This window comes from Fusarium redolens, assembly GCF_020744475.1.
Source record: "Fusarium redolens strain MPI-CAGE-AT-0023 chromosome Unknown BKA55scaffold_28, whole genome shotgun sequence".
NCBI lineage: Eukaryota > Fungi > Ascomycota > Sordariomycetes > Hypocreales > Nectriaceae > Fusarium > Fusarium redolens.
The window spans coordinates 460040-478852 of record NW_025763691.1 but is presented as its reverse complement, the minus strand read 5'-3'; the positions used below and the strand labels follow the sequence as shown (position 1 = coordinate 478852).

The window sequence follows — 18813 nt, the reverse complement described above, 5'->3', positions numbered from 1 at the left end:
TTACTCCTTAAGCGATGTTTGTCTCTTTGCTGTTTGATTCATTATGTTTATCTCTATGTTTGAATTAGCTGAGGCGCTTGCGTAGTTCTGTGACAAAACTGTTTAGACTAATCACAAACTGTTTAAACTCGCCATAAACAGTTTAGACTGGTTACAAACGTCTTGAACTGGTTAGTATCTTGATTGATAGTTAAAGCTTATGATATCTCAACGAGATACATCAAGTCACAAACGGATTAATTAAGTTTGTTTAAACAGTCAAACAGGTTACTGCTCGACTATGCAATACATATTAAATAATGTTGCCCTGCACAGCTGATTGTGTCACCAAATCCTCTTCACAACTGATCGGCCTTATTATATGGCAAAGAACCGCAACCCAAGCAGCGGTAATAGTCCCTCTAGACTGCTACACTTGCCCCCAATCTTGAAATACATGCTCCCCAGTAACAAGTCATCCAAGATGTCCGACAAGCACACGCACAACAGCCCAACAAGACCTGAACAGCACTGCCAGCTGCGACCTTTGACCAAGCTTCATGCTAGTCGAATGCTACCAACATTGAGTATCAACGCTCATTCTCGTCAGCAAGATGAAGATGACAGCAACCTAACACCTCCTTCTGTAGGCCGTTGGACTCACACCAGCGCACAGCCAGACGAAGATGATTGGAAGCCCAAGCACAATAACCGCTTGGTGGAACCCAACCCATCTCAGTTTCTTCAATCCAAGAAGCCTAACAAGAAGGCAAAGAAAACTCAATTCACCGATCCGCCGGAGTTCCTCGAACACAAGACACTCAATGACGAGACGGCATTGCCTTCAAAGATCAGCGCATCACGGTTTCTTTTGTCTGAGGAGGCGACTGATGGGTCAAAGACGGGTCGGCCTCGGATTCCTCCTCAAGAGGAAAATAAACGCAATCGGGACTACAAAGGCATCTTACTCCGTCCGTGTGAGTGCTGGAAATGAATTAAGGCATACTTTATCTGTGAGCAGAACATATAATAGCTGGCTATTGGCCGATTAGTTTATGTTAGAAACCTCAAGGTGGCACAAAGTGCTGGTCTTTGACAATAAAATCACACAAGATTCCTTTGCATTTCCTTTTTGAGATCCTGTTAGATCTGGTAGACGATGTACTAGATACCTTCAAGGTAGGCAATCTTCTCCTCCTGCATCCACATGAGTGATTACAGCTGCAGCTCCTGGAATGTAGGCATACATCCTGAACCGAAGAGCCACTCCTCCCTGCGGCTCATCCACTATCAATTCCTACAAACGCAGTCTATCCGCCAACTTTCTCCTTAGCTTCAGTTCCCTACTTCTGTAACAGGTGCCAAAACATTGAATCGTTTACTGAAATGATTAAGCGCTTCCTTCTGAGATCAACTTGCCATTGGTCATCTCAAGCCTGGACCAAGTCTCAAAACCGAAACGCCTAACCGTGCTTGGTTCAACATATGCCGATTGATAAGATGCATTCTATCACAAAAGGAAAGCTTTGTTGACATACTTCGAGATACATAAAACAAACGAGTCTGCCTGATCATATTCTCTGAGCGTTGATTAGTTTGTTTCTAATATGGCTTCAAGTCCGTTCATAAAAAGATAGGATACAACAGCCCGACTAGCGGCCTAAGCCAGGGCTACAGAATATGCATAGTGAACAACCTCACTCGTCACAGTCTATAACCTTTCCCTTTATCAATCGCTTATGAAGTGCTCCCAAACTTGTTTTTGCTTATTCAAATAGGTGATGGCGCTTTAATGTTGTAACCTCCAGCCGATGCATTGCGGCCTCATGTCTTTCCGTGCTCATAAAGGCTATTTTTTATGAAAGGCAACCTTATAATCGAATTAGTTGTATTATATACAAGTTATTACGGCAAGGCGAAACTCTGCTACTAGTCCACTGAGATCATAACAGTACCTACCGTAATATAAGATTGACATTGTCAAACCCATAAATATCATTCTAAGGAGCGCGTATACTCATAGGCCAACTATAAAGAGCATAGAATAGTACCCTTTATTAACTTACTGAAGATTGCAATCTATGCAGCTAAAATATAATAATTATAGCAGTAGTGGATCTCGACACTCTTTTATCTTTTAATCTTCATATTGGCATTAACTATAGGTGCAATAATAAGTAAAACAGAAAGGATTATTAGGGAAAACAGTAATAGAGAAGAAGAAGCCTAGCCTCCTCTTCTGCCTCTTACTTTTTTTAAGACTTAAAGGTAGCCTAGAAGGAGTATTTCTAAACATATAATAATAAATAAAGTATTAATAAACTAAGCGCAAGACTTTAGGAACTAATAAAGAATTAAGATAATAAAAACTCCCAAGCTTGCCTTTTATTTATCCAAGGTACACCAATCCATATATCTAAGTATACTCAGGGTACATAATATAACATTAAGTTATAACTAAAGATAATAGCATATCATTCCGGATCTTATAGAGACATTTTATTACACATAGTATTACGTAGATCTTAGGAAGAATCTTCTCTTGCAGGAGCTCAAGGTAAGATACACCTCAAGAACAATATAAAGACTAGGAAATTGCAAGCAAGGTTCTTATAATTAAAGATATAATCATTCTAATATTCTAATCTAAGAGCTCAGAAGCTTGCCAACTATCAGTCGCATTACTGCTCTTATTAATTGCTTATCTCAAGTGGCAACGGTGTTAGAACGGCCAAGCATCTTGCGAGTTTTCAATAAATAAGAGGGTTTTTAGGGGAGTCGATGGTCATAAGCGTTCATCACTGCGACGAGTTCAAAGTCTTAAGGCAATATTATCAAGGTCTCTGTTTAGAAAGAATTATCGTCCTAAAAGATCAAGCTTCCCCTCTTCCGGCTCTGCCTTTTCATCTGTGACTTGATAAAGAAAAGAGTAGTCTAACACTGCTAAACACTACACATTTTGACAGATTGACTAAGTTCTGTGTGGTGAATAGAAGCTCTCAGCCACAGGTATCAACTGCAAATAACACATCTAGCTCACAACTTAGATTGACAAATTGACATGAAGTACTGGCCCATCACCTCCCTTTTCCCCCACACCAAGCAATTGACCAAGCCTGGCCGTAATGCATTAGACACCTAGCGAAGGTGCAGATTGTGTATAAGGCCATTGCTCTGCCATTCTTTCAACGATGACGTCCATTGGCCCATTTGGCCTATGTCTCTTATGGCTATCTCGGTATTCTGGGGGTTTGATGGAGACTAACGTACCGACAAAAGAGCGAGAGGGCCCAGGTTCGACAATACCTTCTTGGCCACCAGATAGGATTCACAGTTATGATACTGGCCGATGTCGAATGGGTAGGGCAGCAAGGGGAAGGCACATTCAACCCCAATACCTATACATACAAGCCCGAGAGTCTGGCAATTGAACCGTTATCACGAGAATAACAGCATCATAGCAATAGTGAGATCTAGCGCATCAATAGGACTATATCAAGGGACTCAGTGAAACCGCATTCTACAGAGCGGACAAGGCGATAAGGACGATTACTGCCCCCTTGTAGTTGCGGCAACTTCCAGGGGATAATCGCCCCGAGAGCACGCAATTACAGCGTTAGTGACACTCCCTAACACGCCGCTATGTTTCCTCTTCTTTCCTAGCATTCCATATTCTTCACCTATGCCTTGTCTAGTCGTCGCTCCCAGGAAGAGGCGGCAAATCGCACTGCCGACCATCATATAAATCCGACCTGCACACTTCTAACGAGCGCGAGCATTATAACCTACTCTCTTCGAAGACCGGGGTCCATAGAGGAGACCTATGGCCTCGCTGCAGCTCTGGAGATCAGGGGCTGCCTATGCAGAGAAGCTGACCCTCTTGTGGTCGCATGGCGTGGACACTGAGTGGTTGCAGGAACATCTACTTCAATATGCCTCGACATCTATTTTACTGCCTGCACTTCCTCTATCATCTCTCTCGATCCCATCAAAATCGGACCTTCCCCAGCAAGGCAGAGCAAGACTTTGAGTCTACACCTGGGAGCGTTGGCTAGAAACTGGCAGGGTTAAACTCGCTTTTAACCGAGAAGGCCAATTTGGGGATGAGTCGGTTCAGCAAGATAAAAGATGATATACTGCAGGATATCGCAACGCGGTTGTCAGCATATTGAGCCGAGAACCTACATGACATGTTGGCTCGAGGTTTAAGAAATCTTCGCACAAGCTCTAATTGCGTCAAAGATCACGAGAGGCCTGACTGATACGATACTGCTCATCCCTTGCATTACTAGTTCAGAGCCTGTTGCAATTGCAAGCTCGCCTACTGACGATATACGTGTAGAGCATCCTGGCTCGGTAACGGCAAAAATTCCAACAACGATTCCACAAAGACACCCAATGCCTCAGATGATCTTGGTGAGCTGGGCGAACGAAAGCTGCTTTATCTGCGGCGATAAACTGGAACGGATGAGGTTTGCGATCGTTGGTGAATGTATTGATCTTCCGATATACAGGATAATTATGTCAACGTTTCAACTTGAACCTTCTTCTTATCCTGATTCCCTCCCACAGGCACAACAAAACGTAGATTTCGCCACTGCAGACTCTCTTTTTTCGTTCCTGTTAACCCCTCTCCTGCTCCGGACATACACCCTCGATCAATCCGGCCCAGCATCCATCGTCTACTCCCCTCACCGAAACAGTCAATCACCTTTTAAAGTAAAACCAAAGTCTTAAATTGCACAAGTTGCATCACTAGAAATTCTGAAAGTCGTCCCTGTTATAGTTCCTGTCGCGCTATTGTGATACCATAGTTGAGAACGTCGGGTGGCCTTCCCATCGGAACTCAAGGGCTATTAAATCCAGATGCTCGCTCCTCAACCTCGCCATGACGAGTTCCGACCGAGATAGCGAGAGGTTTCGTAGGTGGATTCTTATCTAAGAAGTCATCAAGAGAGTAGACCTGTGAGTACTCCATATGATGCAAGTCACACTCGACGTCATGGCCTCGATTCTTCATGGCTGCTCTCCACCATCGAAGAGTAGCTTTTAGAGATAGGAGGTTCTCACCCCAGTTGGCACACGTGCATGTGATAGATTTTGCGCCAACAAAAAGCTTGCAAAGCGCCATCAAGGCAAGGTCATGTCCAGTAAAGCATTTCAGGATGTCAGAGTCAAGGGCCTTGTGGGTAAAGTAGAAGTGTTCGAGTTGACAGCCTCGAATATAGGGACAGACAGGCTTATGTGGCATATTTAGGTTTGATGGAATGATGAGATTGAAGAGGAGACAAGGTGATATGAAATAAAATAAGGATCAGACTGAGGTCGACTTAGAGATTTATTGTTATAAGGTAATCAATTTAAGTAATCTTCATTGACAGCACCGTCATGATCTTCAGTCTTCTTTCATGCAATGTGCAGCCATTCAATGCCCCTTAGTACACAAAGAGCCTTTCGTCATTTAGCCAGGTATAACAAATTATAAAGACTTTCTTCCTAGGTTAATTGGATACAAAACATGAGGCGCCTGACACTCATGCAATGCACAAACATCATAATTGATTGGAGCCCTCAAATGACTCTTACTGTGATGCGACTTTTGTTTTCTTTTGAGTAATTATACTTGGTAGCTCCATCTTGGCCACCGGAACAAACAGAATTATTGGTCATAGAATTATCGCCTTTGTTCATTTGGCATTGACTATGAGTTTGACTTGCTGGTGAAGGGACTTTCGCTAATCATGGTATAACATGTCATACACCCAATAGACAGAGTAAAGGTTTTATTGCCCTGTCGTTTATGCCTTACAATTGTCAATGATGTGTTGAGGTCATCGCCAGCTATGTCAGGTGACTTTGAGAGCTTCCTTGCGGTCATGCAAGTCAAGCAGGTACGCCCATTCTTGACCCCTATTTATTTATCAACATCCTCTCATTATCATTTGTCTTCGTCCTGTCGCACAAGTCGAAATAGGAGATCCTCGATGCGGCCCGCCAACTTCCGCCCGCCGTCACGGACTCGTCGCCCAGCGTGTCTTTGAAGAAGATAGGCAGATCTCTTTGTCGATGAGGGCGAGAATGACGAAGGAGCGGCAGATACAGAAGTGTCAGAAGACGCCTTCGCATCCGAAAAAGACAAAAAGACCCTCACCTTCGATGAGACCTGTCCGTCGTCCGCGCAAGAAAGGTAGTGCCATGGTTGTTTTATGCATTCCACCGCAAAGGTCCCTGACTGCACACCATGGCGGACTGCCACGAAGAAGGCTCTGACTCACGCTTGCTCATACCTCAGGAATACGTCGGAGGCGCAATTCGAGGAGTTAACATGAATCACCGGTGATGTCTACCTCTCGAAGAGGACTTTGATCCATTCTCGGTCAATATCCTATATACAGCAAATGCAGACAGTCCTGATGGCTGCTGTACTGGTGGGGCTGTATAGACAAAGAGGAGGACGAGCCCGAATATGAAGACTAGACACATTGGGTCCGCTGTAGATCAATCAAGGAGTTCTTTTTCTGCTTACTGAGTTGTCGCTGCATAGTGTCTCATACGTCTCAATATCGCCTTCAAGCAACCCAGCTCCAACATGCTCGGGGCCCTTGTTGAGGGTCTTAGAATATTAAGCCGAAGAGTGATCTTTAACCTTACTCCTCAGATGTCTGCAAGAGAAGATGCTGCCTTCTTCAAAGGCTCATCCAGCTAAAGTTATAAGCCAACATGGCCAAGAATCCATTCACAAGCTGGTACAATGCCACAGGGTTCTTCAACTTCTTAGCCCAATAAACCAAAGGTCCGCGTATTCCAACCTTATAGGTGATGTAAATTATGCTGATCAGGCTATAAATGCGACCCCATTTTCCTTTAGCTCACACTGGCGGAATCTAATCGCAAAAGGCAGCTCGAGTCATCGGTAGTCATTGGCTGTTAACCTTCATATGATTTAAAGCATCCTCAAATATCACAAAGACGTCATAATATCACACTGCTATGAAGAAATTCTATTCGTCCTGCGTCGTCAAGCTGACCCTTCCTTTGAGCTCTTATGGCCATGTTTTCACCCATGATTATATCATGACGCTGCATTTTTTCTTTGACTATATTGGTCATTCCGTCCCCTTTAACCTGTTGAGCGCCAGGCACAGCTTGTCCCAATTCAACGCTTCTTTCCCTTAGACTTTTCCCTTTTGCCCATCAACCAATATCAAACCTCACCTTTTTAGACACTACTTGCCAAGTAGTGCACAGCAGCGTCACTGAGCCCTTTCAAAGCATTTTATCACGAGTGAGCGATACCAGTTCGGCTGCAATGGTTCAATTGCCCCTTAGACAGTCACCATCATCAGGCTTGCATAGCTACGGCACCAGGCCCTTTCATAAAGGCCATCCAAGCAGGTCGCTGAACTGAACACTCGAATCCAGTACCTCACTTTCCCGATTTATCGTCTTATGTATAGACTTAGAACAGCTGGTCTGGTGACAACGCATTTCGAACCCGAAGCTTCAAGCACATTATTTCGCCTAGCCTTTTCCCAATAGCTTCGTCACAGATCCTTATGGCGAACCTAATCATAAGACAAGGTCAATGTCATATCACAGTCACTATGCATGCCGCTCTTTTCTAAATCAAGAAGCGAGGTTTATTATCCAAGCCTGCTGACCCTGTCTTATGATCAGGTTCGCCATAAGGATATGTGACATTAGAAATAAAGAAGAGAAGTTTACCATCCAAGCCTGCGTTATAAGACTATGGCGTAAAGTATGAGCCCAGATCGCCGTTGTTGAAACGATGAAACCGAGAGTCCAGGACCAATAGTCATCAACCTTTAGCTTGGGCCTTGTCCTCCTGACTGGCATAATGCCTAATAGATTAACCAGTGATAGACGAACTGAACATGCTCCTCTTCCCATAAACCAGAAATCACAGTATTTACGCGCTCTAGGTTTGAACCAAAAGGAGATCATACAGGTAGCCAATGATAAATCGTAAGAGCCATGATAAATCATAAGAATAATACACAGCATTCAACTACAAAACATCTTCAATCCTGCTATTGCTCATGGCTCTTAATCAATTTGTCAAGCAATAGTTTAACGTCATATATAAGCTTGGCTAAGACAGTATAAGGAGGTTATATTTTGTTAATGTACAGCCCACTAAACATTGTCCAGTTTGCTAAATAATGTTACGGTCAATAGGTTCAGTCTCCCATCTCTCACTCCCGCTTTGGGCAACTATTAGCACCTATGAGTCGTTCACTTCTTACTTATGCTTTATTTGTGAGGATAAAGTATGTTACACTCCAAGTCGATGAAAGGAGACTCTGTTCAAGGTCTTGCAAACTAACCTAGAGACTATCTAGAAAAGGGATCTGAGTTCAAAATCCGTGAGCTTATAATGGGATTTGTCTTTGACCTCCAAACAACGGGGGTATGTCTCGGTGATCACTTTGCAGTCTGTTGATACTCGTGAAGTGTTATTTGGTGGATAAATTGGCAGTGTTGAACGAGATGCGGGTTTGGGGATGTAGCTGACATTATTATATGAAAGTGTTATAGAGAGCTACGGCGGTAGCAATGTCCTGAGCAGGATTGGTCACAGGGGAGTATGAGTTGCCGAAGACAAGCGTTGCATGACAGCAGTTAGACCGTACCATCGTGTGATCAGGCCGCGAGGATTTCAACTCATAAGTGACAATTCGTTCAAATAGGTGCACGAAGATAGGAGGATGACTGAACCTCGCAAAAGCCATGAGCGGAAAGTTGGATGCCAGCATTAGCTGGGTGAGCGTGAGAAATCTTGACGGTGACGGCAGCAGTGTATTTTGATGATCAAGTCAAGACAGGAATTGATACCAAAGCACAGAAGCTGACGATCAAAAGATTTAACGAAACCGTGGACGCTCAACCTCGCACAGCGTGAGGCTTTTGGGGCAATAATCAATGGCTTCAAGTCTTGTGCCGTTTATACCGTGGTCACAGGACAGGATGAGAGTTTTAGTTCGATCACCGGTCTCAACGATAGTGGAAAGTCAAATATCCTCGATGCGATATGCTTCGTTCTCGGAAGTACAAACATGTGAACCGTTTGAGCGCAAAATCTAGAGGACCTGATATGTGACTGTGCTGAAGTTGTTGTCATAAAAGCCAGCGTCATAATTGTTCTTCACAATTGGGAAGCTAAGGAGTCGCCGATCGGATTTGAAGAATATGCCACCATCAGCATGATACGAAACGTCGTCCTTGGAGGAACATCCAAGTACCTCATCAACGGACACCGCGCTCACCAAAGAACAAAAGCTAAAGTAGAAAGCTTGATGGGAGAAATCAGGGGTATATTTCACGAGAATCTCTACAGTAATGGGGGTGTTGAGAAAAAGATAAATTGTTTAATACTCTGATGCGTGGTGGTAAATCTCTGAGCGCTGTGGAGAGGTGTATTGGAAGCATGGCCAAGTAGTGATAGGCTAAATTGAGAAAGGGCAACGACTTGTTAGCGCTGAAGTAATACGTAAGAAGATGATTTGCGAGCCTAGAGCATATGATTGTTATGAGAGGAAGTGGAGTACGATAAACAAGTGCCGGTACAAGTTTTAGGAGGAGTTGAAATTCAGGAGGTTTGTCGGGAGAATGAAGGGATTGTTAGCCCTCTGGGCTATCTTGGAAAGGTGGAAGCAAGAATATAGACTACCCCTGATTTCATAATAGAGCGAAGATTGTGAAGCAGAAAACCATCAATTAATAGTGTTGCTGGAGTTGGGCTTGTGATGCTTGGTGGCTCTTAATAGCTATGAAGAAGCGTTCTTGAGACATACGAGGCTGCACACGTCTCAGCCTTTTCTCGTCACTATGGCTGACATGTTAGATCTCCAGACAGGCGTTCTGTATCGGGATGTCACGAAGGCTTGCTTAGAGAATAATGCCAGTGTAATAAGCAAAGTCCAGCATAAGAAGCTTACAGGCAGCGTCTTGACAGACCTCGAGCAACTGAATGGGGTTGTGAGATATCACGAAACATTCGATCTGTAGTATATGGCGCGTATCATACTGCTAAGAGTGGTAAAATAGAATCTGGAACCTGGCAGGGGCCTGTTAGACTTCATTGCATGTTGGCGGTGCTTGTGTGGGTTTTCTCATTTATCAAGTGATGTCTTCATCAGCATTGACTACCAGTTTATCGGTGTCGCCGTGCCAATTAATAACTACAGGCGACTTCCACTAGTCTCTTCCTTAATTGCCTTGGTCTACTTCGCATGCATATCGAATACCGCTTTCAACTGTTACACAGGAGAATTGGCTCTCTTTGCAGTCCCGTTGCTAGAGCCATATTTCATGCCAACTTACATTTCAGGAAGAAGCGATACGTAGTTGAAAATGAAACAAGATAGTCTGGCCGTCCATACAGCGTTTCTCACAGGAGTGAACATGCCTCATCTGAGATGTGCACTTCTGTGCCCCTCCTGGCGACTGATGCTACTCTATCATAGAGCAAGCTCAGCTAGTCTTAGGAACAGGTATTAAGCAGGGTCTATTACTAACATAATCTCCAGTGATGTCATAGAGAAGGCTCTTCACACTCATGAGAAAGGGCAAGTTGAGGATGGGAACAAGGGGGCGACCAAGATGACTAGAGCCAAAGGTGAGCGATCAACTGTCTGTTTTTATTGATCATGCTAAGCTTCCTCTTTGCACTGAAGTATAGTCGCCCTCGATGTTCTTACTATAGTTCAGTCTTTGCGAACAGAGTAGCATCGATCTGCGCGCGGTCTTGGTTTTTTGCCAGCGCCAGATCTTTTAGACAGTTTATACGGATTCTAATGCTATAATAATGATATTCGGGATTTACAAAGTTGGGATTTAAAGAGAATATGACGATTGGACCTCCTTTGTGCTAGCCCAAGAAACCGTACCAAACGTCATCTTCCTTGCATCTTAAGATGGCAATTAAAGATAACAACCTATGCCTTCTGTCCCTTTTCCCCTCCCAAATCGTAGTTGACTCTGTTGATTCATAGCCAGCTAGGCCGGTAAATACGAGCCGTATATCCAAACTTTTGTAAAGTAAGCACCATCTGCCCAACGCGACCTTACGACCCTTCCAACACTCCGCTTGCTTAGAGCCCTCGCCTACACAAAGGGTAAGCTCCCAAGAAAGGTGTCTTGAAGGAAGATCTGATTTTTTCCGTTGCGAGCACGATATAAAACCCAGATTCAAGTAAAATTGCCGGGTACTCAGTCTCTCCACAGTTCCATAGATAACCCGAAGCGTCACAGATGATCACCTGGGTGTCCTCCATTAAAGCGACCAAGAATGGGAAACCTTACATCTTTTCCATACAGACACGGATAGCTGCCATAGCTTAAAGGGCTTTGTTTGGAATAGACCAGGGTTAGTAAACGGTTTCGTGGTTCGATGATACTACATAACGTTCTGACATCTGGTCATCGCGACAGACATCTACCCACATGGTCTGCACTGTCCCAGCATTCAAGCACATGTGTTCTTTATCATTTTGCAGGGCTTGAAGTCTTTTCTGCCCACGAAAAGTATTATCAACTTCGGTCACTATCCAGTCTATCGTTCAAGCAAGCAAGTACTTCGACAGTTGGTAAGATCCACATATGCTCAATCCAGTCATGCACAACAATGGCTTGTTTCTCCCTATTTCGATCGGGTTCTATTGGTATCTGATTGTAGACAAGAGATCGACTGCTCAGCAGCACTCGGTTCCTGTAATACCCTCATTGGTCATTGAATGGCGCAAGACACTGGCTTTATGAAAGGGAATATTAGGCCCACCATATTAACCCCTTTTCAGATTGCTCGATCAATATGGAATGAATTTTCACGAATGTCTTATCTCAATAGAGTCTCCAATGTTTTCAATGTAGTAATCCAACATGTGCCTGACGAGCTATAGTATCACAACGAGCACCGCTTGAGCTCCTGCATAATGTTCTTGCAGGAAACTCTTGAGTGGCCCATACCATGCGGGAAGGTCCATATCCCGAGTTAATGCCATGGTACTGCTATCTGTAGCCTCCTCTTCGTAATAGTCAGCATGATAATAACTCCCTGGTTGGAGCAAAGGTCGGGATGACGCAAGCTTGATCCGCGTAGTGGTAGTGGAAGCGGAACATTGATAGATGAGGTGCATGCTCCCACTTTCAATTTTGAGCAAACGATTGGGAGATACAGAGTAGGTGACTGCGGGCGTAAAAGAGCAAGGTGAAAGTAGATGTTAATATTTACACTTACCAATACATAGTGTTTATTCTGAATAATGACTCTGATGTTTCTTTATGGCCATAAGTAGAAATAATTCGTAGGACAGTGTATAGGGGGAAAAAAGGAGGAAAAGAGAGATATCCCTCAACTATTCAGGGTATGTCGGGCAATTATAATGCGTCTGTAAAGGAACTGAAACAACTTGATCCCAATTCTGAAAATTTCATCATCGTTCTGAACTGTCAGAAACCTCCTAAACTCAGTGTTCACAATGCGCTGATTGTCACTCGAGTCTACCGTACAGTTCTCGTTTCACCCAATCATAGGGCCCAAGTAAGCGAATCTCATCTCCGGCCCCCAGTTCACAAAAGCAACACCTGACCAAAAGCTGACACTCTGAGACACGGGACAGCGCCCAGCCCCCCGAGAAAGCACGGTGGACTAGAGGCAGGGCGGGCTCTTGGACGTAACGCTGGTTACCTGCCTTGCTCTCTCACAAAAGTCACTTCCTCAAGTACATGGGAGGTGGATTTGGTCTCGGTGTTAGAAGCTGTCTGGACGTTCCCAATTGGGAATCTCCTGTCAAGATTTGAGGCGTCAGCCGCGCAAGGGTATTCCTAAGACCGCCAACCTCCGCAGATACACAATGTTATGTCTTACATAAAGATGCTTGTATAACAATTATGCAGCACTGCACCCCCATGTAATCTTCTTGTTGATAGTGCATTGCCAGCCATTCTGGTTATACTCTGAGCACGAAGTTAGCGCGAATGAGACTAATTGCCAGCGCTTTGACAAACGCTAACAATTGGCACATAGCAGACGGAAGAGACACCATGAGAAAGCTCGCCAATAATTATATCGTGCAAGACTGACCACTTGGTATTAAGAACGCATGCACATGATTCGGCTTTTCAAGACCTAATTGTACCAAGCAAGTGTTGTTGCTCTCGCCTATCTGGTGTCTCAGTTGCCAAGGGCAAAGCACCTGTACTTGGCTTCTTAAGACTCCAGGTATAAGGCCTGGTGATAGTCTGATAGTCCGACGACTTTCCTCCTTTGATGTGGAATCAAGGCAAAGCTGGCAGTGGAAAGGTCAACACTAATTCATTTTCTGAGTCGTGTACAAAGCTACAGGGCGAATGATGAATATTGTCATTCTTCGTTAATGCTTGTAGCAAGGATCTGAAGGCTCCATAGTAGGGCTGTATTGCTCGGCGCTGTTCTAGCTCTATCAACAGTGAAGAGTTACAGCTCTGTGGGCTTGTTGCCGTGCCATGGGGCTGCATATTGTTGGAGGTGCTGATGTTGGAAGTCAGAAACATGCAAAGCAATGTGAGCGCAAATTGACTCGGTCTTACGATGGCCATAGCCTCAGTTGATGTATTCGGTTTCAATCTAATGAAAAGCAGGAATCTCAACTTTTGCGTCCCAGGTCGCATAAGAAACAGGAATCCTGGGCTATCATCCGCAGAAATGCCTGAAAGATGAAGAGAAATCAGCGATTTAAGGATATCAAACAATGACACGAAACAGGAGTAGCGTGTGCCGGGAAGGACAGCTTCTATGCCTTACTTTTAGGAACCAGTTCCAGCGTATATTTCCAAGGCGAGCGGAAGCGGCTTGGAGAGTGCTTACATGGGCTTTCTGGCTGTGTCTTATGGATAAGGTATTAAGATGATGTTGAGCACTATGATTAAGTGTCATAAAGAGGCGTTACTGTATAATTATACTGAGGCTATATATGAAGCACTGAACTAAGCTGAAGGTTATAATTAAATCCAATCCGATAAATTCACTATATTAAAAGCTCTGTCCAAGGGACGAAGCACCTGGTCGTAAAAGATTGCTTCTCCCCGAATGCGTGGAGAACAGTGGTGTCAGTCAACGCGCCCTTGAAACACCCATCTGCGCATCCTCTGGCACAACCTCGGATGTGTTGGCGTAATGCCATATATTCTAGGCTTTCCTTTTCCTCTCGTCCGAAATATCTTCGATGCCTAAGAAGGAGAGCCTGGAATAGGACTTTAGATCTTGTCTGATCGCGGTTTTCATCGCCATTGCTTGATGTCTCGCGCGGGTCATGCAGCCTCGTTGAGCGGGAACTCCGATTGTCTCGATCAAAGGACATATAAGACCTTTTTGGGTCAGCGCTGGGCGGTACCATGCCATCGATTATGTCAGCTATGGGTTATCCTAAAGCGTATGATATATCAACGACATATTACAACCTCATGCATCAAAAAGTCCCAATTAACTCAAGCTCCAGTAACACTATACTCAATGCAAAGTGGTCATGCCCAGTGGTTTGTTCAACAACATCCTGGCTTCTGTGTCGATCTGGGTGCTTGACTTTCCATGAGACATCAGCTTCATGCACAGTTTAGTCGCCATGGACGTCACGTGCGAGTTGGAAAACATATAGGTCATTGGCCGGCGGATGAAGGGTCGTGGAAGCCTTGATGAAGAGCTGTACTCATTGCGTTTGGGTGGATGTGTGCATCTAGCCTACACCGTGTAAAAAGGCGAATGCAATATCAAGGCGCTGCGCAATCTCGAATCTTATACTCAAGGAATACATGGGCTTTGGGTCATCGGTGATGAGCGTGTCAAGTCGCGTGCAGTCTAAACTTCCGGGTGGTGAGACTAAATGGTAAATTCAACTAGTCGTTAGTATCTATAAGACGATAAATTGTGTATGAGAGAAGGCTTGAAAATGGCAGTTAGTTGGCCCACCCGCTGCTCCAGCTCTGCTGCCACTCGTGCATCTGCCCAAGAGGTGTATGGGCGGACCTCAACCAACACGCTACCCGGGATTGTCAAGATCGCTGCAGAATCCTGCGACTGTGTTGAAATTGCGTCCTCGCTCATGCTGATTTGTTATTAGCAAAGAGGTCTCTACCATTGCTCTATTGTTGATGATGTTGTTGCATGAGCGCATGGACGACCTTGATATCATCAAGAACCGATTTCCTCTGTTGCCCCAATGCAACAATGACTAACAAGAGGCAGACAAAGAGCTTATGCGAGTTTATCAGGACTGCTCTCCCTGAGCGCTTGCACTAATGAGAGCGTCGCCGACTCTGAGTACCAACTTGAGGCGACTATATGTAGCTGAACCCAAGGGTCTTCTCAACCCTCTAGCGCGATAGGTCAGGTCACAGCAACCCGCCTCCTTATCAATCTGGGCCTACTCTTGACATCTAGCTTAAGATGAAGGAACTTGACCCTCAACTCAACTCAACACAATAGCCTCATGTGTTAACTCTTCCCCGGCGCACTCACTCCCAAGCCATACCCTTTTACGACCTTGAGTTATGTGGCCTGATCTTACAGTCGCCCTGAAGAGCTCGTTCCAGAACGATTCTTCAATGAGATTTATATGATACTCTCGATTCTCAGTAGCAACACCAGGGCAAGGATAATGTAGCTTGAGTGTTTATTCTGAGGCGAACTCTGGCATCATTAAGTGCAAGATACAGGACAATCTCGAATTCCTTCAGTAGACTAAGTGATTTTGGGATCTCAGCTTCCCCAATCATGAGTAGGATGCCATTGCCCACCGAAAAGATGGCCCAATGCCTCTTGCTCCCGCCCTACCCCGACCTGTCGCTAGCACTGGCGCTGCTCGCTTTGTAGGTAGTTAACCCCGGTGGTGGACCTCGAATTGCAAAGGACGCCAAACCTGCTACTCTAGCTAACCACCAAAAGCAGTATATTAAACACCAGTATCCTCAACATGAAGTCAACATACTGCATCCCCACACACTAATTTAAAAGACCTACCTCCGCCAGACTTTGAGGACTTCAAAACAATAGGAGCTTTACGGGTAGCCGACCGGCCGATGGCGTTCATCATTCCACTATGTTCCCCGCCAAGCCATGGGCGAAGGGTTGTCCCTCACAATGCAATCTGTTGGCTCCGTAGGCATTGATACCTCGGAACTGAGCCATGAACACTATGAGAAGAACGTCGGTAACACGAGGTTTATGATGAGGCAAGGGCACCGAGACATAGATACTGGATAAAGAGGAGCGCGTTGGCCGAGTGGGAAACTATAGCACTGGTCAATAATACACAGCGAGATGATATTATCTACAGGAGTTAACCTACCAGTTTAGTCGAGTGATTATCACACGGTTGATTCCGACACGAACTATTGTCAACTCTCAGAAGGTGTGTAAATTTACCAAAGTCTTAGGCACAACACAACGACCCTATCGTGAAACGTCGTCATGGTAAAACCTTTGCTATCACTAATTAACCCCCTGAATTCTCATATTTCTACCTCTGCTTCGAGACAAGCCTTCTATCTTGCCATAAAGAGGTGTCAGATCTGTGGCTGTGTCTGTGCTTGTCAAAGAGTCTGGGCAAGGGTCTCGATATATAGTTGAGTACGGTTGCCCTTAGTTGGGTGTGCGCTTCATATGCTTGGTCCATAGGCCACAGCCAGAGGTATCGACACAATCGAGGGCAGGGATGGTAGGAGTGCGCCAGTCGCCATCCCCCTCGTCGTTCCAGTCATCAGACTTCTTGACCTCGGAATCAGGAATGCGATTCTGTCAAGGACGGATCGGCAGTCAGTGATACTCACAGAGGATCCCCTTGCTATGCACATCGCGTCCGTACCGAAAGTCTCTGAAGTTGTACAAAGGTCTGGTAACAAGCCCACCCCTATGTACAAGGCATGCTTTTCGAAAGGTGAGAGGTAAATCGAACTATGCATTACATTTGACAGCTTCGATACAAACTTTCCTTTTGCTCATCCGGCAGATTTCATCTCCCCGGTATGCATGAACATTTATCGAGAGCTCTTGCGAGCAGGTAGCGGAGGCTGTGACCACAACAGCTCAAGTGAAGTTCGTGGGACTGTAGATAAAGAGAAGAATCTGCCGTGGAAAAAGACGCGGTTATCTGGACCTATAGGGTATCATGAAGCTAACTGTTCCAAGTTCGAAGATGCCGTGTTGAAATGGGAAGGAGAGGACATGCATGGGTAGTCCATTGATTCTGGCCAGGGCGAGCTCGTTTCGACGAGTTGGTGCTATCCTACTGCTGGCGCTAGATAGACCACTCTGCTTTGGGTTGAGGCCAAGATATTCAACGTTGATAAGAACATTCGCCCGTCGAACATTCTTCCTCGAGAGGGATAGGTTGAAGGGAGAGAGCCTGCGCGGCGGGTGACGTCGACTGCATCTTCTTTGAGAATCGGAACATGGAAGCAGGAGGTCGGAAGTCGGGTGCATTGAATGAGCCCTAGTTTATTGATGAGTGCAGAGGTGCAGGACGGGAAGGTCTTTTACGCGACCAAAGAGCGAGAGGGAAGATTGGCATCAAGGGGCTCATTGGATCACTGAATGTATAATTAAACAGCTTCATACACGACCGAACTGGCAATATGCCACGGTTGTTCTTCTGAGGGTCGTTGTTGAGATCAGGAAAACCGGGATTTCGAGCTACATAAAACAAAGGCTGTATGATCATGAGAAAGGACATATCAAAGAGAACGGGGACTATTCATCTTGAGGCTATTGAGAAAGCGCTCCCGTTCCTTGTCATTATTCATGATAATGTCTTGGGCGACGTTGTTATTTGCAGCGCCTTTGTGTGCAGGCCTGGCTCTGGACAAGGACAGGGCCGAGGCGAAGTGATAAATATCGAGCTTGAAGTTTCTCCATATAATGAGATCAATCGATAATGACCAATGTAGAGAACCTTGAGGAAGAGGCTCTTCCTACCAGCTGAGTTAGTGAAGGCGAACCCCATAAATGGTTGTAGGTGTGAAGCTCTTGCTGATTTCACAATTCACATATTAGATTCCTCCGGTGCACTACTGAAGGTTTGCTCGAGTTTTGTTACCGGTCCTTCCTATTTCAAAGGGAAAAGAGGGAATGGTTCACTTCAAGCCAGTGTCGCTCTGATGAAAATTAGGACTTGGCAAAGGAGTCCTGCACTACAGATTGCGGATACTGCATAGAATAAACCGAAGAATCACTTGTGATTATATCTCCCAGTGTCTGGGCTGGTGTTTGATAGGTATGTACTTTGACGTGAGGACCGTCTTCGCGTACTTAAATGTCATCTAAAACACCGCTAAATGATTATTCATACAGGGACTGCAGTATCCTGTTCCACTTGTCTATGAGAGAAGACCTGGGGGAAGTCTCCATCTTTCGAGACTGAAAAACAAATAGAAAAGATGCTTTCGGATACGGCATCATTCTCAGTCCCTGTCAAGAGTATATGCTTCCTACGCATCCTGTGGTAATTCCCGGCTCGTCTCATAAAGCCCGTGAAACTGCACATCGGTAGGTTGAGAGAATGCCGTCAGTTATCAAGTCAGCCATTCATGCACAGCATAGGAGAAAATCGTAGATTACACCAGGAATAGCTTGCGGTAGGATATGGCGTCTAAGGGGAGTAATTTATAGAAGGATCATGCAGCAAGGAGAATTTGGCAAAAGTGCGACGAGGAATTGTATTCATGGCAGGCGGCATCTCTTGTGTTATTGACGCCAGCCTTCAAGATTCCATTACGGCCTGTAGAAAGTCATTAGGGATCAGGAGTATGCATCAAACTCATCACAGACACTAACCAGGAACA

The 18813-nt window shown here is 45.0% G+C and overlaps 3 protein-coding genes across 3 annotated transcripts; 2 read left to right on the top strand and 1 right to left on the bottom strand.

The window, feature by feature from the left end:
- Positions 1-463: 463 nt before the first annotated feature.
- On the top strand, positions 464-1075 carry BKA55DRAFT_546294 (uncharacterized protein; the record flags this gene model as incomplete). Its single annotated transcript, XM_046190903.1, has 2 exons — positions 464-956; positions 1032-1075. The coding sequence occupies 2 exons, from the start codon at positions 464-466 to the stop codon at positions 1073-1075; spliced, it is 537 nt and encodes a 178-aa protein (XP_046042119.1).
- Positions 1076-4825: 3750 nt separating this feature from the next.
- Positions 4826-5230, bottom strand: BKA55DRAFT_697567 (uncharacterized protein; the record flags this gene model as incomplete). Its single annotated transcript, XM_046200400.1, has 1 exon — positions 4826-5230. The coding sequence occupies one exon, from the start codon at positions 5228-5230 to the stop codon at positions 4826-4828; it is 405 nt and encodes a 134-aa protein (XP_046042118.1).
- A 3685-nt stretch (positions 5231-8915) lies between these two features.
- On the top strand, positions 8916-9269 carry BKA55DRAFT_467140 (RecF/RecN/SMC; the record flags this gene model as incomplete). Its single annotated transcript, XM_046186117.1, has 2 exons — positions 8916-9048; positions 9073-9269. Coding segments are annotated over 2 exons (330 nt in total), but the record flags the coding sequence as incomplete, so codon positions are not given.
- Between the last annotated feature and the right edge of the window lie 9544 nt (positions 9270-18813).